At 39.0% G+C, this 22599-nt stretch overlaps 1 protein-coding gene across 12 annotated transcripts in view; it reads left to right on the top strand.

Moving 5' to 3' along the window:
* Positions 1-22599, top strand: part of GPHN (gephyrin) — a 306435-nt gene that overhangs the window by 238158 nt on the left and 45678 nt on the right. For all 12 annotated transcript variants that reach the window (XM_064460104.1, XM_064460108.1, XM_064460105.1 and 9 more), the window contains 4 exons: positions 6722-6764; positions 8366-8503; positions 17839-17931; positions 21237-21292. In XM_064460104.1, the coding sequence (XP_064316174.1) occupies positions 6722-6764; positions 8366-8503; positions 17839-17931; positions 21237-21292 (330 nt within the window). The remainder of the gene's footprint in view (positions 1-6721; positions 6765-8365; positions 8504-17838; positions 17932-21236; positions 21293-22599) is intronic.

Raw genomic sequence — 22599 nt, 5'->3', positions numbered from 1 at the left:
AGTCTTAATGCTGGTCAGGTAGGACAGAACTCAGACATCTACCGCCTACTTGTAAGGCTAAGTGATTCATCAGTCAAATTGCCAGGATGTGAGATTGTATGAAAACAGGCAAATAAATTCCATTTCTGTGGCTAACTACAAGGACAACAGGAATCCTCTTGTATCTGTTTGGAAAGAACATTTATTCTCTCTGCCTTTATTTACACTATCTACTTCTCAAACTGGAGAATATTTCCAGGGCATTTGGGGATTGTTTAAGATTTTCATTCAAACAAATAAAAGATCTTGCTCACAGCTAATAATACAAGTAGTAGAACTTTCGATTTTCTCAAGTGCAGTTCCCAGAGATCTCTTGTGTCTTACAAATCCCACTTGGATTCTGTTAGCACAGGTTTGAAATATCTGTTGGAGGTTGTGCACAAAGTGTTTGGCAATAATTTTTAGGTCTTGATTTAATAAAGGCTTTAGCTTCCACAAGATGCATGTCCTCTATGTATTTGGGTATAATTAATACTGCTTCTCTGAACAAAACCAGTATGATCTTGAATAAGCCCTGAGCATCCCCTAAAATATCACAGATACCTGCTGTCTTTCCAGTGTTATTCATACAGTATAACGCGCTCTTTAAGAACACAAAATCTAGCTCATGTTTACATATGTATGAGAAATAAATATTTCATTAAAATTCCTGTGAAGAAATAAAAACTACTTCCTTTCTCTTTGCCTCTTTTTATTCTCACCTATCAAGCCTATGCTGCCAGTTTGTAGTAGCAAGTTTGCTTTCCTGTTAGCTTTCTGACCAGCTGTTTACTATTTTATCTCCTTTTTTGCTGTATGCATCGTAGTTCTTCCTGTTTTCTCCTTCAGTGAGGTGTTCAGCTTGCAATTTTAGTTGATGTTTAAGATTTTGTTTGAACCCTCTTCTAGGAATAAATGTACTGATTTTGCATCTCCAGGACAAGGTCAGTTTCTGTTGAGAGATAATGACTGATCAGGATTGTATTTGCATACCGGAAAGCTGCCCTTTGCCTTCACATTTCATTTTGTTTCAAATATTGGATAATATCTTTCTTTTTAATACTGTTCCTGTAAAAGGAACCGATTCAGCCCTCATGTTTCTGCAGCGTATTCATCAATCCACTTCCACTGTCCTGTTTGAACAGTAGTTAGGATGAACCATAATCTGACCATAAAATTCCATTTATGTGTTCATAGTCTACTAGGAAACAATGATCAAAATTAAATATACCTTTATGTGAAGTGCAGGTGACTAGGAAAAATCTCAGAAAAGAGAACTTGATTACTTTTGTTCAGTGTCCAGTCTACTAAGCATAACACCTTGTAAGTGGTAAAATATGCTCCTAAAATTATTTTGGCTTCAAACTATTTTTTGCTTATTTCTTCCCACTGACTCCAAATGAGCAATCCTGTGTGTAGAATACTACATTATTCATATTTAAATTTTTGTGAGATGAATCCCACCAGCAGTGCTGCTCCTTGTTAAAAACGTGTTTATGAGTAATGTCTGCTGCTAGCTAATTCTTTGAGCTCACTTCCCCTTTCAGAGGTGTTCTCAGTATAACAAGAAAAAATTATTCTGTAGTTTTGAACTGACTTTAGTCCTAATTTAGATAGCCATAAAGCATACTCTTAAGACCTTGCATATTCAGCTCAGTATAAAAGTGCTCTTTGAATAGGAATGTATGCCTGAAATAGGAAGATTGCATCTTGTAATAGGATTATTTAATCCCCAAGTAGTTTGTTAAATGTTTTCTGAAGTACACAATTCCAGATATACTTTTCCTGTGAAATTTTTTTAACAACCTCATTTTTATATTCCATATTAATTCAATCAAAGCAATTGCCTCTGTTCTTCAGATTAGATTTAAAACAATTTTTCAATGAAACCAACCGATGTATTTCATTACATTTTTTAATTTGATCCTAGTTTAAGCTTATGGATATTGCTTAGAGTAACAGGCCAAAATCAATTTTTACAGTAGTTTTACACCAGTTTGAGACATTGTTATTCACGGTTTAGTTTTGTTTTATGTATTTATTTACAGACACTGTTTAATGCATGTTGCAGTCTTAGAGGGGAATAGGTATGTTAGGCAAGAGACACCATGCAACCGCCTACAGTTATAAATCAGGTCATTTGTGACTTGGAATCTACTTAAAGCAGGCAGGTATTTGAGAGACCATTCAAACGGCACGTGCATAGGGTATATTGTACAGAACTCAGATCATATAATTACTGATAAATCACCTGTAGAAGAAAGCAGCAGCATACTTTCCGACATCACACAGAATACTGTCTTCATAAAACTGCTGAAGTTTCGAGGAGAGGTTATGAGAGTTGTGCACTTTCTCACTGACAGCAAGTTGGAGTAGGTGCAATACGTCATAAACAGGCCTGCCTGGTGTTTATGGGGCAGGCAGAGGAATAGAGTTCTTGAACTGTTAATGGCTGCTGTGCTTTGCGTGCCTGTTTCCTTCATTACAGCTTGGCGAACTCATTCCCTTTGCTGTACCTTAGTCCTCTGTGTCTGTATGTACGTTTGGGTTTCTGCTGGTGGTTCCACATTCTGCATGCTTTCCTCCCAGCGGAGCAATGTGCTTTCCCGTAAATGGAGAAGGTTATGGGTTAGCCTCCTGCAGGCTCTGTGTTCCTGAGAAACAGGCTCTTTCTGTCGGTGATAACTCATGTTTTGATGCCATTGTTCTGAATTGTTCTTCATGTTGTGAAACTGAGTTGAAATGTACTCCCGTAAGAGTTAGCTTTTCATATTGGGCTGGAAACCCTTCATCCTTGCGTAGTAACTTGTTTTATTATAACCAATGGTTTTTAATTGTACCTCCCATAATGAAGAGCTGACTTAATACTCTGTGCTAATCTTGTTATAACTTTAAAAAGGTAAGTAATTTCTCTAACCATTCATAACAGTCATGGTAAAGTGTTGAAGGGTTTTTAAATTTTTGTTTTTTTCTTTGTTTTTCACATGAATTTTTCACTTGTAGCATGACCTTTTCTTTGTGTCTTTTTCTATTTTCCTTGTAAAATTTTTTTTGTGGACTGATTTTTATTTGCAGCAAAACAGATTATATAGATTGAAATAAATCCAATGTAGTACAGTCATTTATTTCATTTTTCAGACCAAACATGATTGATAGATAGAAATTGTCAACAGGACTCTTTATTTTACCATTCCCTTAATTTATTTTCGAGTACTTTATTTCACATTCTATTTACTACTTCACCCTATGGGAGAAAGCTTACTCTGCATTCCAGCATGATGAAATTATATTTCAAAGAACATAAAATCCAGATTGCTTAAAAAACAGAGTAATGTGAATTGAATGCTTTGGGTTTGATCACGTTCTGCCTGAACTACGCAGGGGAATGGTACTGGCTGGTAGCCCACTGTGTCTTCTGCCAAGGTACCTTGTGAGCCAAGAGGCTGTAGAATGGACAAATACTAAATCTATACTTTCCTTGTGATAGGAGACAGCCTAGCTCATGATTTCTATAACTACCTGTGAATGAGAGTTATAGTAAATAATTCTACTAATCACTAGCCCCAGTCAGTCATGGTACTGTACAGTGTAATACAGATTCTTCACTTAGCAGTAGCTGTGAAAGAATACAGATATGGGTTTTTTTGTAAATGTCACAGATAACTAAGTAGTAAAACATATAAATAATGACTATGATAGAAGGCACTTACAGTGCATGACCCCGTTTATACAAAGCTCCATTGCTGCTAAAACTGTATGCCTTAGAAAACTGGTGGGTTTTATTCAAAATCAGTTTCGTTTAAAAATAACATTCAGGATATCAATGTGCAATTCATATTAAACAAACAAAGTATTATGTAATAAATAATTTTGGTGTCAGTTATGTTAAAACAGCTGTGAGCATAGGCTGGGGAACGATCAAGTTTAGCTGATCAAGCCTTTTATTTTATTATCATGGATTCCTCTTCCACAGCTGCTTTTAAAATTTGTGGGAAGCAAATTATTTCTCATACTGCATATGTTGCCCATCAGGTGAGTGATAACATGGAAACTGTAGGCTGGGTGTAAGAAATCAAGAAGTAAATTTAAAGTCTTCTGTGTGCACAGAATTTTAAAAATTACCTGTAAGAGGCTGCGTGTGAAGCCAGCTGTCTCTTGTTACCATTGTCATTTGGACACTGTAAGAGCAAAACTTTGTCAGCACGTTTTTTATATTAGAAGATTTGATCTGCAAATCTCAGCTGCTCTGTTCATTATAAATCTCTTGTTTTTGTCCATACACTAGCTCCACTATAGGTTGGAAGGGCTTAAAGATGAACTGAGGAGGAATAGAGGCTACAACTCGAGAGTAACTATTACTGCTCAAAGGAGCTGTTTTCCATTCGCAAACATTGCTTTGCGCTATGGGTTTGGGCTCCTTCTGTTCCTCCACTTTGTTGAAGACTCTCTCTTGACTTCCATTTTACTTCTTTAGCACTGTCTTTGTCTGCTAACATTTTTCCTCCTTCTCTAGTAGCTTTTATCTGTGTCCTTTGGATCACATATTTTACTTAGTTTGTTTTAGTAGATTGTTTCAAACGTTTGTGTTGTGTATTTTTGGTTTTTTGCCTTTTCCTTTAGGACTATGTTATCTCACTGAGTTTCATTCCACAGTTTGCTGAATCGCTTGGTTATTTTGCAGCAGGCCCATTCCTCGTTTTCTCTTTTCATACAGTTTTCAGTGAGAAATAAGAGAGCCTCTTCCATTTTAAGCAGTAGTCTTACACACATAGGCCCATGTCTCCTTTTGCACACACCATCTTCTGCCTTGCCACGTCCATCCTGCTTCTCTTTCTCTCTCTCTCTCTCTCTCTCTCACACACAATTTGTGCCTCTGTCTTGTGCTTTCTTTCCAACCATCATACCATCTTTTTGGTCCAGAATTGTCCTTTGGTAAATTACAGGTAAATTTTTACTTCTTCCAAAGAGAGTTCATGTCATGCCTTTGAAATCCGGTAAAACAACTCTGGGCCAAATTTGGGCATCATTAATATTTTGTTTGCAGTTTTCTTGTATAGTATTTTTGGTGGGAAGGAGGGAGGGTTTGGGTTTTTTTCATTTTGTTTTTTTTTAAACGACGGGTTTTTTTCAGGGAAGGACACCATAACCCACTCTAAGTTGCAACATTACTTTCCATAAGTTATTCCATTACAATAAGTAGACTGTGTTGCGCTGTAGAATCCTATTTTTTTTCTGTGAATATACATTTGGGGCAAGCTGCTGTGGAACAGAAGAAAGAGGTTTAGAAGCTGGGGCACAGTTGGTTTCAGCCTTAAATGGTTGTTCCTTTCTGAAGACAGCTTTTGGGGGATTGAATGTGTACCATTCTTCATCAGTTGTTAGATCATACATATTCACTTTCTAGGCAATTTTTCTGTAACTGCAAATTGAAACTGTAGTCTGAAAGACAATCTGGATTCCCTCCTTTGCTTTTTTAGCAGAGATAAATGTTCTGCAGGGAAATTACACCCTCAGCATCACCTGTGCTATTCCACGTCTTTCACCACCTGTACACGGTTTTTCTTTATTAGTCCTCCCAATACATTTGTCACTAAAGTGAAAAAGAGAAGGATTCCATTCATAGTCTCTGAGAGGTTTGTCTTCCTGTGAAGTTTACGGTAGCTGGGGTTTTGTCCGCACAAAAACCTTTTATTCAAGTGTTAGCAGTTCAGGCAGCTGACCTGCCAGCAGATAGGCTGCTCTCCAAATTAGTTGCAAAACTTGCAACTTCAGTATTATGATACAATGTGCTATCTCCAAACCTGAGAAGAAGTAACATAAGCTGACACTTCAGTATAGATAAAGTTTAAACTGTGCTTTGTTTACAGGACTGATACTCTTCAAAAACTTCTTTTTTAGATCTGGATGGTAAACAGATGGAACTCTAAATATCCAGTCTTACTAGCTTATTAGTCCAATATCAATCCTCCAGTTTCCCTGGAGTCAGACTAATGTATCTGGAATAGCACAGTGGCAACTAAGCATCTAGGAAGAGGATTTGTTGAGAAGCCAGTTGTCATTCTCACGCAGTTACTTTTTAAAGCAGAATTGCACTGTAAAAATCATTCTGAACATAGCCTTTCTTTTAACCAAACAGAAACAACTGAGTGGCTCCAGCCAGGTGCTGTTTATACAACTGTGAGTTGCTTATACAATTCCAAAGAAGTCTTATTAAATACTTCAGAATCAGCAAAATCTAAATTGAGTATTTTAAACTTTTTCTAGAATACCTGCAAATATCAATAATAGACTTTTAAAGCAGATCATGATAATATAGTTATGCTAGTATTTTGTCTAGTTGTAAAACAGGACCTAGATTCAGAGTTACTGTCATTACAGTTGTGTAAGAAAATTTTGTTTAAAACTGGAGCTTAACACAGAATTTTAACCACTGTGTTCTTCGATATTACTCTGTTACTGTCCTTAGGCCATCTTGTTTCTTATGGTGGGGGTGGGGGTGTGGAATCAAATTGCTTCTATCAGATTCTGACCATCAGCTATTACCCTTCTGCTTAAATATACTTATCTCACGTAGAGTATGTAAGAATGCTGCTGAAAGTATGTACAGCCTCTGTCTTAGATCCCAGGAGCTTGCCCATTATATCTCTGTATTTTGCGTTCTTGTTAACTTCTGTAGCTCATAGACTCTGTGCTCTCTCTGCAGGTCCAGTCTAGGTGCAGCAGCAAGGAGAACATCCTCAGAGCAAGTAAGTACTGAAACTCCATCGCTCTGTTGAGAAACTAAGGCTGCTCAGAAGTCTGAGTCATATCAACTGCAAATGATAGTTAGATGAGAAGAGAAGGATATGGTTGGGACATAAGTGGGTGTGCAGAAGAAATTTAATAACTGAAGAAAATGAAATTCAGTCCAAAGAGAAAATAAAAGTGTAAATAGCTCATAGTGTTCATGTATTAATGGATAGTTGCCATTTAATTTTTTCTTCCAAGTTGTTCTTTTAATGACACGGAGGCCGATGTGTTTTGTGGTAATGTATTGTAAATGATCATGTGTGTGCAAGTTTTATGTACAAAAAGAATCAACATTCAAAGACAATGAAGATGGAACATCTCAAGTTGAATATATATGATTTTTATTTTCATACCTGAACATGAGATTGAGTGTTGGGTTACATAAAACCAAACTAAAAAATGCAAAGGTTAAGAATTCTGATTTGATCCAAATGACCTGTTCTTTAATTTGCACAATTCCTTTCCTTTGTTTAAGGGAATCTTTCCTAGTCTAGAATTTGATCCACCATATGTAGATATATATAAAAAACAACAGGAATAGGAAGTTGCTTTTGGTGATGAGAGAAGGCTGCCAGGTATTTTCTACCTTATACAAACAATCGACTTAGATGCTTCAAAGCTAGAACATTAGTTTGTCATACAAAATGCTGCTTAATGTAGTTGTTTTTAGAGCCATCTAACTTTTGACATTAGTGAAAGATAACTTGGGGAGATCTGAGTTGTTTAATGTCATTTACTTGTAATTAAAAAGTAACACTTAGTAATCTTAAAATGAAAAAATCATTACAATTAAAAAATCATTATTTGTTTGTCTCTGGGTCTGTTTAAATATATGATACCTCTAAAAAAGGGTTAGGATTTGTTTGTAGGAAGAAATAGGGAGAGAGAAGGTTTAGTAGTTATGCATGCATTTCTTCCTTTAGGTTATTCATGCTAGTGTTAAACCTGAAGGGGCTCTATTTTTGAGTATTTTCTTGGCTTCTCTTGCAAAAATAATGGGTGCTACTTTTGGCATTGAAACAAAGTTGTCAGAGACTAGAGGATTTTATCTATTTTCAAAAAAACTGTGTTGAATAAGGCATTTCTCAGCAGGTTTTAGCAGAACCTTTGACTTAAGCAAATAACATGTATTAGAGATAGAATTCCAAATCTTAAGGTAGTAGTCTGGGCACCATTCAAAGCATTCAAGGAACTGAGTTAGTCTCAGATTTTCATCCTTAGTGTAAAATATCTTGAAGGGTTTCAGTTTCTGATTAACTGATCCTTTTATGCTCATCAAGACTTCTGGTATGTTTTGCATGACAGGTAAGGATATACACTTTAGTGAACTCTTCCAACTACAAATTTCATTTTGTTTTAAATCTCTCTTTTGATTCTAGTTGATTCTAGGCCCTGTATGGGCCTTCCCAGTGTCTGACATAAATGCTCAATAGTGATAACTAACTAATTTAATTTACCCCAAAGTGCTGGATTAATTTCAGTAAAGTGGTTTAAGTGAACATCATTGTGTACATCTACACATTGTAGCGTACATAAACTTGGTGCTCTCTTGTTGCAGGTCACAGTGCTGTTGACATTACCAAGGTAGCAAGAAGACACCGCATGTCACCATTCCCATTGACATCTATGGACAAGGCCTTCATCACAGTTCTGGAGATGACCCCAGTGCTTGGAACAGAAATCATTAATTACAGAGGTATTTTAAGTTGGATTCTTTGTGAGGTTTAGGGTCGTTATTTTCTTATTTTACAACCTTCTTAAGCACTTGCTCTTTAATTAACATTGTGAGGTGTCTGAGACAGTACCTCCTCCAGGAGAAGCTGTCTTAGGAAATGCCAATAATAGGAGCAGAAGTCTTCTTTCAAAGTCAGAAGAATGTTGATTGAGCTCAGTGCTGCTCCCTGAAGGAATCTGTAATGGAACTCTAATTAAAAATATAAATGAATTTTCTAGTGGTCTGTGTTAAATGCAACAAAGCTAAAACCTAGAAATGACACTTTGCCTCAGTGGTTGATTTAACACTGGACTTCTGTAGATGCCGAGTAGCTCTAAGTTGTACTGTGGTTGTTCACTCTGTTCTCTTACTGTGGGAGATTCTCACTAAACCCCCTTTCCAGTCTGAGATTAGTGATCAAATCAAAGGGATTATTTGATCACTTTGGTCAAATTTGGTCACTTTTTTCCATGTCTATGACTTCAACAGTTTGTCTCAGTCTGTTTTTCCAGATCCTACTTGGCCTACTAGCCATTCCAGATTTTGCCTCTTCTCATAAATGCAACATAATTCCCTTTCTCTTCTACCACTACATTTGCTCCTTTTCTGGTATTTACTTGCATTTAATGTTTGTTTTATTGAAACTTTATAATCAAGGGTAACTGTTGTTGATTTATACAGTGAGGTTGTCTTAAAAGGCACTGAACAGCAGGCAGTATGTCAGACCTTGTGACTGTCTATACTTATAAATAAATGGGGGTAGGTAAAGCCATTTTCTGTCTTTAACAGGAATTAGCAGGGTACCTCTCACGTTTATTCATCTAAACTATCATCCCTCCTGAAATAGTGTGTTCATAATGTCTATTAAGTATCTCCCTTACTTCTGCTATCCCTTACACCAAACCTGGGCATTATCTGGGAGAGTGTTCTTGGCACAGAACAAAACCATGACAGGAATCATGCTGACAAGTAATCCTAAAGTAGGTAGGAAACCTCCTCCAGGGATTCCTCTGGATTTTCCAAAGGTACGATGGTGAGCAAGGGGGTAGTGGAACCACAAGCCTCAAGAGGGAAAATGTTCAGGACATTGCTAGACTCCAGATAGCAGAGAGGTACAGATGGTTTTAGAATGGGATATCCTGTCTTCTGGCTTGAAAATTTAAACTTTTCCTGCTCTCCACCAAATCTTTGTGCTGCCACAAACCTTTGAGGTGTCTTCATATTGATATACTGATTTAGCAGGCTGTACATAGAATCACACCTGTGTGTTTAGTCACTCCAAGAGGAGATCAGCACTTCCTTGTGCCTTGGTAGCAGGAAACAGATCTCTGAGAAGATGCTGCATATCCTGCATTCAGAACAGCACTGGATCAACAAGGAGTGTGCATATTACACCTTGCACTTTCATAATGGTGTACAGAATAGAAGAAGGCATTAAGGCATAATTGCCTGAGTATAGCTGTTAGATCTTTTTGGATAGCTGTCAGTTAAATATCTTTCCTAAGACAGCCCTTTGTGGGCAACAGGATGAGCCACAGTGTTAGGTACATTTAGTCCAAATAGACACTATGTATACAACACTGAACTGAAATAAAAGATAGAAATCTGGCATGTACCTCCCTGAAAAATAAGAACAGCATATGTTTATTTTGCTATATAAGGTACTGTTACGGTACCTCTTTGAGAGAGCTTTAAACTAGATGCGAAGGTGAAAGGGGATAAAACCAGGCTTGCGAGGGTTGAGCCTAGGGGTGGCATGCCTGTGTTGGAAAAGAGATCAATAGATCAACTGAAGTGCGTTTACAGCAATGCACGCACCATGGGCAATAAACAGGAGGAGCTGGAAGCCATTGTGCGCCAGGAAAACTATGACGTGGTCGCCATCGCGGAAACATGGTGGGATGACTCACACAACTGGAGTGCTGCAATGGATGGCTACAAGCTCTTTAGAAGGCACAGGCAAGGAAGGAGAGGTGGAGGGGTAGCCTTGGATGTTAGAGGGTGTTTTGACTGTCTAGAACTCAATGACAGTAATAATAAGGTTGCGTGCTTATGGGTAAGGATCAGGGGGAATGCTCACAAGGCAGATATCCTGGTGGGAGTCTGTTATAGACCACCCAACCAGGATGAGGAGACAGATGAAGTACTTTACAAGTGGTTGGCTGAAGTCTCACAATCTCTAGCCCTTGTTCTTGTGGGAGACAGCACAGCGGAGAGAAAGCAGTCTCGGAGGTTCCTGGAGTGTGTGGGAGATAACTTCCTGACGCAGCTGGTAAGTGACCCAACCAGGGGAGGTGCCCCACTGGACCTGCTGTTTACGAACAGAGAAGGCCTGGTGGGTGAGGTGGTGGTCGGAGGCTGTCTTGGGCTCAGCGACCATGGCATGATAGGGTTTTCGATTCTTGGAGAAGTAAGAAAGGGGGACAGCAAAACCACGACCCTGAACTTCAGAAGGGCAGACTTTGGATTGTTAAGGCATCTGGTTAACAGGGTCCCTTGGGAGGCAGTCCTGAAGGGCAAAGGGGTCCAGGAAGGCTGGATGTTATTAAAGAAGGAAGTCTCAAAGGCGCAGGACCAGGCCGTCCCCATGTGCCGTAAGTCGAGCAGGCAGGGGAGACGACCGGCTTGGCTGAATAGGGAGCTTTGGCTGGAGCTCAAGAAAAAAATGAGAGCTTACCGCCTTTGGAAGAAGGGGCAGCGACTCAGGAGGACTACAAGGGTGTTGTGAGGTTATGCAGGGAAAAGATTAGAAAAGCGAAGGCCCAGCTGGGACTTAAACTGGCCGCTGCTGTTAAAGATAACAAAAAAATGTTTTTATAAACACATCAGTGACAAAAGGAGGGCCAGGGAGAATCTCCCTCCTTTGTTGGATGTGGAAGGTAACTTTGCCATGAAAGATAGGGAGAAGGCTGAGGTACTTAATGCTTTCTTTGCCTCAGTTTTTAATAGTCAGACTGGTCATCCTCGGGGTTGTCAGGCCCCTGTGCTGGGAGATGGAGATGGTATGCAGAATAAAGTCCCAGTTGTTGAAGAGGTGGCGGTCACCAACCTGCTCCTCCACCTGGATGTTCACAAGTCCACGGGGCTGGATGAGAACCACCCGAGGATGCTGAGGGAGCTGGCAGAGGAGCTCACCAAGCCACTCTCCATCATTTATCAGCAGTCCTGGTCAACCGGGGAGGTCCCAGATGACTGGAAACTAGCGAATGTGACACCCCTCTATAAGAAGGGTTGGAAGGAGGATCCGGGGAACTACAGGCCTGTCAGCCTGACCTCAGTGCCAGGAAAGGTCATGGAGCAGATCACCTTGAATGCCATTATGTGGTACGTGTGGGACAACCAGGGGATCGGGCTCAGCCAGCATGGGTTTATGAAAGGGAGGTCCTGCCTCACTAACCTGGTCTCCTTCTATGATAAGGTGACCCGCTTAGTGGATGAGGGGAAGGCTGTGGACGTTGTCTACTTGGACTTTAGTAAGGCCTTTGACACTGCCTCCCACAGCATTCTCCTGGAGAAGCTGGCTGCTCACGGCTTGGACAAGTGCACTCTGCGCTGGGCTAAAAACTGGCTGGACGGCCGAGCCCAGAGAGTGGTGGTGAATGGAGTCACATCCAGTTGGCGGCCGGTCACGAGTGGTGTTCCCAGGGCTCAGTGTTGGGGCCGGTCCTGTTCAATATCTTCATTGATGATCTGGATGAGGGGATCGAGGGCACCCTCAGTAAGTTTGCAGGTGACACCAAGCTTGGTGGAAGTGTCGATCTGCTGGAGGGCAGGAAGACCCCACAGAGGGACCTGGACAGGCTGGATCGTTGGGCCAAGGCCAACGGTATGAGATTCAACAAGGCCAAGTGCTGGGTCCTGCACTTGGGTCACAACAACCCCATGCAACGCTACAGGCTTGGGGAGGAGTGGCTGGAGAGCTGCCTGGAGGAAAAGGACCTGGGGGGGCTGGTTGACAGCCACCCGAACAGGAGCCGGCAGTGTGCTCAGGCGGCCAAGAAGGCCAATGGCATCCTGGCTTGTATCAGGAACAGTGTGGCCAGCAGGAGCAGGGAGGTGATCGTGCCCCTGTGCTCGGCACTGGTGAGGCCCCACCTCAAGTACTGTGGGCAGGTTTGGGCCCCTCACTACAAGGAGGACATTGAGGTGCTGGAGCATGTCCAGAGAAGGGCAACGAAGTTGGTGAAGGGTCTGGAGAACAGGTCTTGTGAGGAGCGGCTGAGGGAGCTGGGGTTGTTCAGTCTGGAGAAGAGGAGGCTGAGGGGAGACCTTATCGCTCTCTACAGCTACCTGAAAGGAGGTTGTAGCGAGGCGGGGGTCGGTCTCTTCTCCCTAGTAACAAGCGCTATGGTGAGAGGAATGGCCTTGACCTGTGCCAGGGGAAGTTTAGGTTGGACATTAGGAAAAACCTCTTCACCAAAAGGGTTGTCAAACATGGGAACAGGCTGCCCAGGGAGGTGGTGGAGTCTCCATCCCTGGAGGTATTTAAAAGAAGGGTAGACGTGGTGCTTGAGGATCTGGTTTAGTGGTGGACTTGGCAGTGATAGGTTAGCGGTTGGACTCGATGATCTTAAGGGTCTTTTCCAACCTTAACGATTCTATGATTCTATGATGCTGTAGCATTTTTTTTTTTTTACATAAAAATAGTTTTGATTTTTAAACTTCTAGTGCAAAACAAAGTGAAGAAATAAGTTCTTGAATTTGGGTTGTATTGATCATAGGCAAAACCAGTTGATATTGATAAGCTGTTATTTTTCAATTTTTTGTCCTTGATTGTATAAATATGTCTTATTCTCTTGTCATTTATCTTTATATTCATTTTTCTCCATCTCTATCTTTTACACTTCTGAGTGAAAACTTATATACTGTTTCAGGCACTTTTGTGTTGCTGACGCTCTGTTTCTGGACAGAAGCTGTATTTTCCCTAGAAGTTAGTAAAATGCAGCTAAAAATATTCTCCTAGGTAGACAGAGAGTAAACATAATCCTCACAAGCTACATGTGTCTTGATATATATAACAACATCACCATCTATTAATACATATACATGAGCCTTTGTGCAAACATATTTATATCAACAGTAGGTAGCAGCCTTTTCATATATCTGATTTGTAAACTTCTTCATTAGAACTATGTTGAAATGAGAACAAAGTCACAGCATATATCATTTCCTGCTGCAGCATGCTGTAGACAAGCTTTCATCATGTAATTTATTTTAATATTAAAAAACATTCAAACTAAGGACAAAGTGACAGTTTTGTGTTAATACTGATGATGTTACCATACCAATAAAGAGTGATTTTATTCAGTTTACATGCTCCTCAAAATGTCCTTACAGAGATAGAATGGAGATAATTGGTCTTAGCTAGGTGCTTATATTTTCTACAGTTTCATATACTGTAATTTGTCAAAAAGGCAATTTGTTTGTTTCTGTTCTTATTCCACTACATGGGACTATGCTGTCACGGTAAGAGAAGGTATTCTAGTATACTTTATACCTTAGTTAATAGATATTTCATTTTGTTCTTTATGTTACCTGATTACATCAAATTTAGGCTGATTCTAAGTCTGAAACGTATTGATCGTTATTCCTGGCACTGTTATTCTTCCAAAAATAATGTTCTGAGCCTGCTGAGACACGTCAGTTATGACCCTCTTCCCTCCCACTCAAAATAAGAGAGTTAGGTATATGGTAAGATCATCAGCAGTAGAGATATATTCTTGGTTTAGTATTCACATAATTGTACCAACAATGAAAATATTAACAAAGACATATTCCTTCATATTTTTGCACTGTAGTGCAAAATTCTACCTCGCAATTTATTTTTCAACAAGTATATACACTTTAGTACTGTAAGATTTCCTAATACATAGTATGAAATGTCAGGATTGTGCCTTTAGGAGACATCCTAAAGGACAAATCTGTGTCTGTGATATTGAAAATTCAGTTCTCTTAACCTACAGATTCAAATTGCAAGAGGAAATCTCATTTTCAGAAGTTCTTAAGTGAACACCATAGTGTTATACAGACAAATGCATAGGATTTTCTGTATGCACACACACACATATGTTAGTTTGCTAAAAAATGTTGATTTTGAAGGATACAGTGAATTAAGAATTAGTTATGTATTCCTTTATTTTTCAGTTAATACACCTGTAATTTCAAGAGATAATAAAAATGTCATCCTGGATGTCTAAATCCTAAGTAACTGTACCCAGAAAAACACTATTGTGCTGTGTTCATTTTCTTTGTTGTTTTGTGTCTTGAATTAACACTGAGCTCCTGAAAACTATCTTTCACGAGCACAATTTCTCTGTAAGGAAAGTGTAATGTTTAAAATTCTAGGATTACAGTTTATTTCATTAACAAATTACCTAATTAATTTTAACCTGTCTTACATTATTAAACATATTACATACTATTCATCCTCATAAATAAAGCTGCTGAATGTTACTCTGTACCAGTAGCCAGTACAGTCCTGGCTTTATTCTTGATTATGTCAAGGCATGCTGTAGTCTCTCAAATCTATTCTCTCCTAACAGAAGGGGGAGGATGAGTAAAGTTGTCTTTTGAAACATGACTTTCACATTGGTAAGTGTATTGCTCAGTGCCTGTATAGATCATCCAGCCTCTTCCATATTAAAAAAAATTGGACAGACCTAAAACATTTTACAGAAGAAAACAAAGGCATCTGAAGCATATTTCCCACTTGCCATCATCAATATCTGGTATGAAGCCTCCAAATAGACTTTTATTACAGTTAAGTGTAGTTACCTGAATATTGCTTCATGGGTATTTGAAGTTGAGTTTTTAGACAGCATGATAATGATTATTCTTCTGAAACTAAGAAGAGGCAGCGGTTTAACTGATAGTAAAAGTACAAAGCACAGCCACGCTTCACATGCTTAAGCCTCAGAATGGAACAGTTGCCTGATCTAGTCCAAGAGCCCTGTAACTTCTGTAGAACTTGGACATTTTTGTTCCACTGTTTATTCATTTTGAACTAGCTCATTATTTTGATAGCATTGCCTTTTCATATCACAGTGAAGCACTACCGGGGCAATATTCACAAAATGGGAGCAAATCCATCACCTCCAGTACAATACTGGTCTCACTGCTTTATCCCACTACCAATACCCTGAGAAATCAACCTCACAGAGCCTTACCAGTTTCACCAGCTAAGCTTTAGAAAATACCCAGATTTGAAAAGTGAGTTGAATGTCATTCTCCATTTTGTGCTAGAATCAGAAAGCTATGGGCATCACAAGGGGCAGTTTGATGACATTAAAATATTTCAGAACATCTTTTTTAATTACAATTAATCAAAATAAGGTCAAACAGTAGATTTCTAAAATAATTGCTCAAATAAAGAAGACTACAGAAGCACTTCACATTGTCCTTTAATTGCTGACTTGCTTCATTTTAAGCGCCTACAGCTTCAGCAAATAATTCTTACATTTTTCTCCCCTTAATGAAATTCATTCCCACTACTGGCTAGCCATTTATTCCCTTCAAATATTGCATGGCAGAATGCCAAGAACATACTGTTCAACTTTGCTCTAATTGGTGTGATTCTGCATGCAGACAAGAAGTAAAATGAAGACACAACATGCCTGCTAAAATTAGAAGTATCACTTTTGTATGAGATTTTGTGCATCTATGAAACAGAGAGTGTTTTTACTAAGACTTTGATAGCTGCCTTTTCTATGCTATAATTTAAATGTCTATGTCTGCATTCTCTTTTTCAGTGCAAGTGTACAAGCTTTCGTGAGCTTTCTAATAACTTCTATATTGTGTATCACAGACAGTGATAGGCAGTGATGCACAGACGTATTAATAGCCATCACAAAGGTGCTTTTCTAGTTGCTCTAACAGGTTTTATCAGCATTTTCATGGCAATACCTACTTCAAAAATGCAACATAAATATTCACCTCCGGCTGAAAGTTGATACGTATGGATGTGAGCACAATGACATTATAGTTGTTATAATTAATTACTAACTAAATCACTTCGTGTTAATAAGTTAAAAATTATCTCCATTACACTACCACTTCACTGGAGCTGAACATTTTCAAATCAAGTAGGTGCACTTTGTACCAAAACCTATCCATTTAGCATGCAATGTACGTCTCCTGCCTTCCCAGCAAATCCAGAACCACATCAATATCCCTACCTGTAAAACAAGGAACGCACTTTATGTATGTCTCTTTGGCATGTCTGAAAGATCGTAATTTATAAAGTACATATCCATGCAAATCCTCCTGGCAGAAGTATTCATGCATCCTCTCCTTCCTTCATACTTTCAGCTGGATATTACCTTCCTGTGCCACAACACACTCCTAAGAGTGGTGGCCTCCTTATGAGATGAGCTTCCCTTCTACTTAGACGTACTGGAATCGAGCTGATCTCAGTAGTTCTGACCCACGTGCCCCTTCCCAGTCCATCTAATCACACATGTAATGAATCTTTCTCACTCTCTCATTGTATGAAGGGGTAAGATACATATTTTCCACTCTGTTCCACATCATACTAAAAAAAAGCTCTTGCTGGCGCCATACAAGCAAACAAGTAGTGAACACTTGACTGAGGGTGAAGTAATTCATATCAGTCTCTACAGGGAGGCAGAGCCTCATCAGTCATAGTTGCTAAGTGAAGGGAAAGAGTATGTTTGAAACAGCTATTAAAATATTTAGAACTCTAACAGCATAAATTTACATAAATAATCCTGACACTTATGTGCACTCACCCTCCATTAAGCAGAAATGCTCTCAGCAATTAGGCAAAGCTAATCTATTTCAAAACTTCTTCGTCAATTTATGGAAGCTTGTCCATCATTACTGTTTATGTTGAGTCCTCTGGGCTCAGTCCATCCATCACCTCTCATGTTTTGCACACAGGATTCACTTTTGAAATGTTATTTTAAAAAGAACTTTTTTAAAAAAAATTAAATACAGGAAAGCATGTATTTCTAGGAGATTTCAGGAAAAAAAACTTGTCCTGAAGAAACAAATACTTGTTTCTTTTCTGTCTGATCCTATATCAGAGCTATTACCTCTGGGTTTGGATACTTGGCATTCAGATCTACTGTCAGCAATTTCGCCATAACCAGGAGCACAGACTTACTGAACAGCCTTCCATCAGTACTTTCAGACTCCAGTCTTTTTTCATTTATGTAGAGGTAGAAGTCGAAAACCTGAGGGATCTATTCATGTCAGATACATTTCATCCATCAGAGCACACCGCTGTTCACTGTTTTTTATCCCTTCACTAGCTGTAATGACATGGAGCACGGTCTTTTCTCTTTTCTCTTTTCTAGATGGAATGGGCCGAGTCCTTGCTCAAGATGTATATGCAAAAGATAATCTACCACCATTTCCAGCATCGGTAAAAGATGGCTACGCTGTCAGAGGTAAACACTCACTTGGTAGACATGCAGTGTAGTGTTTGTAAAAACACTTCATAACATCTTAGTTCATCTGTTTTGGATCCAGCAATGGTTATTTTGGTTGAGACCTGATTCAGATCATTGCTCAAGTCACAGTTCCATAGAATGCAGCTCTCTCGAAGGAAGACCGTAAAGTTGAATTCAGATCTTTTAAGTGGATACGTATGTACACAAGCAAATGTACATCCATATGTGCTCATACACATGCAGCGGCGCTGCTAGTGAGTTTACTGGAAATATAAAGAATTCAGGAGAGTAACAGAACATCTGTTTCTGAATGACAGATTTTTCTTCTATTCCTCAGTTGTTGATTTAATCAGGAATTTCTTACATATCTGTTACTTTGCTGAACTGTCACAGATCCAGCTTCCTATTTGCGAATTATTTTACAATTGCATTAGAGAATTTTCAAAGATACATATCAGAATGTACTCTTATGGAGGCACCTCAAAAGAAAAACTCATTTTTACTTTGAAAATATTGCAGTTGCTGTGTATAAATAAAATGAGTAGTGTGACATTACAGAGCAAGCAGTGAGTGGTTTCCCAGGAGACCTGAATCCATCCTCTGCTTTCCAGTAGGTGCTGCATGATTTTGAGCCAGTTGCTTCTATGTGCATCAGTTTTCTGTAAAGTAAGACTAATGACAATCACCTCAGATGCCTATGGAGAAAATTAAGATATATGTGATAGAGCATTATACTAGTAGTGATTTCATTGTGGTAGGGGTTGAATCGTCATAATACCGTGTTGAAATTTGGGCACAATAGCCAACTTTCTTGTAGGAACATTGAAATACCTTTTTTGTTACTGGCAGCTGGAACAATGGAAAGCAACTATCCATGAAATAGACTGTCTGCAAACCCAGGCAATGGATGCAGTCCAATAGTTTCCCCATGGATTTGATATAAAAATAGAATTCCAGGTCTGCAAGATGAGTTTGAATGCAGCTGTCTGTCATCTATGTGTGTGAGAGATGGGCAGAGCAGACTGACCTGTAGTAGTGGCAAGAGAGTGCAGATGTAGCCAGAGAAATACAGGCAGTATAACACTGAGAAAAGCTGAGAGGGGGAGCTCTGAGTGGAACGTTGACTGACAAGGGCCTTGGGATCAAGCAAATGCTGTCTTGCAACCTGATTGCTATAGATAAGGGAAAGCACAAGTACATTCTCAGTAAATACACAGAATGAGCAGAATGATAACGCAATCGTCAACTTCTGTCAGAACCAACACACAAGACCCTAATCTTGGTGGTGGATTCAAATAGAGTAACAGTAAGGTACTTGAATGCATCCAGAGGAGGACAACAAAGCTGGTGAAAGGGCTGGAAGGCATGTCCTGTGGGGAGTAGATAAGGATTCTGGGTTTGTCTAGCTTGGAGAAAAGGAGGCTGAGGGGCAACTTCATTGCTCTCTAGAGCTTTCTGAGGAGGGAAGGTGGAAAGGGAGCTGCTGATCTCTTCTCCTGGGTATCCAGGCACAGGACACTTGAAAACTGTTCAAAGTTACACCAGGGGAGGTTTGGAATGTGCGTTAGGAAGCGTTTTGTTACCGAGATGGTGGTCAAACACTAGGAACAGGCTTCCTAGTGAGGTCGTTGATGCCCCAAGTCTGTCAGTGTTTAAGAGGTATTTGGACAATGCCCTTAATAATTTGCTTTAACTTTTGTTCAGCCCTGAAGTGGTCAGGCGGTTGGGCTAGATGATTGTTGTAGGTCCCTTCTACCTGAACTATTCTATTCTATTCTTCTTATTGTTCTTGTAGACCTGTTATCTCAGGATATGAGAAACAAAGCTGTAGGCAGAAATAATATTGACTACATTAATGGATATTTTTTACAAAAAACCAAAGGATTAGCTTTCAGTCACATAAACCTGTCTGCCCAAAGCCTTGTCTACCGCTTTCAAGCTATATCAGTTGTACATCACCAATAAATTTCAGTTCTGTATCATTATTAATGGAGGAATAAAATCTAATTCAGTGCCATTTTATCAGGTTTAAAATAATTTAGCTATTAGGGAATTTTTTCTCTTCTTTTGCTGGATCATCCCAGTTAATTTTTTTAGTGAAGGTCTCACAACCGTATTCAGTAGTATTACATGCATTATTCAAAGACAGGTAGTTGAAGAGTCCTTTTCCACTTACTTATTTTAGAGTTTGTTCTAAAGCTCACAGATTAGGCTGTTTGACAGGCTTTTAAAGTTAAGTTAATCATGAGTCTTCAAACATGACTAAGTACCATAGATCATCGTCTGCAGAGTTGTAGCTGATGTATGAGTACAAATGTGATAAATCATTATACACACTGAATGGGCATCCTTCCTGAAAGCCATTCTTAATACATTAAGGTTATCTAGCTGTATAGTCAGGGCTTTTGAAATAAAACAGGAGGTATTAAGGTAAAGGTTGTCACTGATTAGACTTCATCTCTGGGAAATCAACTTTTGACAGTTACAGATTTAAAATTAATAAAAAGACATATTTAAATGTGATCATACGAACCCAGTTTGTCAGAACGATCTTGACAGGATGCCTGCTGTGCTTGGACAGGCAGACTTAATTGTGCTCCACTCCCTACATGATTTACACCATGGTAGAACCTATAATGCCCCTAATGCAACTTGCTGAAAGACCTTTGGGGTAGGCAGAACCTTAAACTTTGTTAGTAATGGTGACTTTGTTGTCCCTGTAAAAATAAGGATTTGGCTAAATTAGAAGCTCTAGAGGCTTTCAGCTTGTTAAATCAATGACCTCTGACTTTTGATTTTCAGAATGGCTTCATTGAAAGGTCTAAAGTAACTAGTTCAGTGCTACCTCCTAAAATTACAAAAAGGAACAGAACCCAGCCTTCTAATGTGGCAGTCCAAGTTGCATTATCTTAGCCCTAGTGCTCTTCAGAAAATGCCAAACTGTTACGGTCATCTACAGAGTCTGTAACCACTGCGTTTGTCCACATTTTCCTCCAAAGGCGGAGACAGAATTTAGAGGTGTCAATTTTCCGTTGTTGTCTAGAAAAAAGATAAGTGATACACTTAGAAAATATTATTCCCCTGTGTTAGTTTCACGTGGAAAGAGATCTGCTCATGGTGGACGTTTTTACAAAAATAATCTCATGAACACTCTAAAATGTTTGCAAAACTTCTGTAACCTTTGTCATGCTGACACTGAAGAACTGAATCTTAGGTCGTTCTTTGGTTCTCCTGTTCTTAATTTCTAATGCCATCGTTTGTTTTGGTTCAGCCTTTACCATTTGTATTGTCCATCTTAACAGCTGCTGATGGCCCAGGGGATCGATTCATCATAGGAGAATCCCAGGCTGGAGAGCAGGTGAGCACAATTTGTTTTCTGGTTGTTTGTTGTTTTTTTTTTAATGTATTTTTCTTTTGTAAGATACTACTTTGTATTTTTACAAGCCTTTCTAGTGCTCTGAAACTCAGAATTCATGGAGGTGGCATGAAGTAGGACACAGCTGTACCTAGCCTCCTGCTATGTGCCTTGGGACATGATTTCAGAAAGTGAGGTCGTACAGTCACATAAGGAACTAACAAGGCTATCCTCCAAAATACTTCAGAGCATTGTGCGGACATGTCCGATAGGAGTGCATACAGTAATGTTCTGCCCTAGTACAATGTTAGAGGACATAAGGTTTCTGGTAGCATTACAGTTCATAAACAGAGAAAAGCAAGAATTTAACCCCATCTTGCTGACAGATTTTAAAAAGGACATCAGCCCAATAGTTGGTTCCACAAGTTCCTTGCATATTGAGCACCTTAGCAGATACACGGATTGGGTTTAAGAGCAAGTCAGGGCAGCCCCTATTCATAACCTCCTGTGCTGTATAAATGTTCATGAATAGGCGCCAATTGGGGTTTGCTCTCAAACTCAAGAGTATATTTGCTAAAGTTCCTGTATTAATACTGGGCTTATAAGAAAAAATCAGTTGTGTTCAACCACTTTTGTTATCCTGTCAATTTAATTGTACCTGCTACCTTCTTTTCAGGAGAGTGTGGGTTAATCCAAAATGTTTCTCCAGCTATTTCAAGTCCCAGTTTATAATTCTGTGTGTTGTATGTGAAGTGATGCAGAAATGGAATAAGTAACAGGCAAAAAAAAAGGATTGATTGGTTTTAATGAGGGTTTTACAGTGTGGCCATTTTGACTGCTAAACAAAAAAGCCTTGAATAAAATAGATGCATTTCAAAAGTTATTTCAGGTTTTAGAAGTATTACCAGTTGCAGGTTTGTTCAATTTTTTTGAAAATGGAGTTGAACTTCCTTTAAATGTATAATAGGCATTTAATTTGGCTGATCATGATAGATAGAGAGAACAGTGAAAATAATTTTTGCTGTAGTTCCCATCCATCATCATGAATTATACTTTGGTATGATAGACGTCTTCTCAATACTGACATTCACATGATCTTAGATTGATTAATCTATTATAGAAAATATGTAAAATTACTTTAAATACTAAAAAAATAAATTAATTAATTTCACCTGCCTGGGATTTTTAGCCTTTCTGTCTGCATTTCCAAGCATTGGTCCAGAGTCCAAAAGACTCGCAACTATTTCTACAACCCTTTTTATGGTCACCATAAAATAGCAAGAACCAGCAGAGCAATCTGCTGAATTATC

Source organism: Phalacrocorax carbo, chromosome 9 (assembly GCF_963921805.1).
Source record: "Phalacrocorax carbo chromosome 9, bPhaCar2.1, whole genome shotgun sequence".
Lineage (NCBI taxonomy): Eukaryota > Metazoa > Chordata > Aves > Suliformes > Phalacrocoracidae > Phalacrocorax > Phalacrocorax carbo.
The sequence above is the reverse complement of the archived record's forward strand: the minus strand, read 5'-3'. Positions and strand labels throughout refer to the sequence as shown.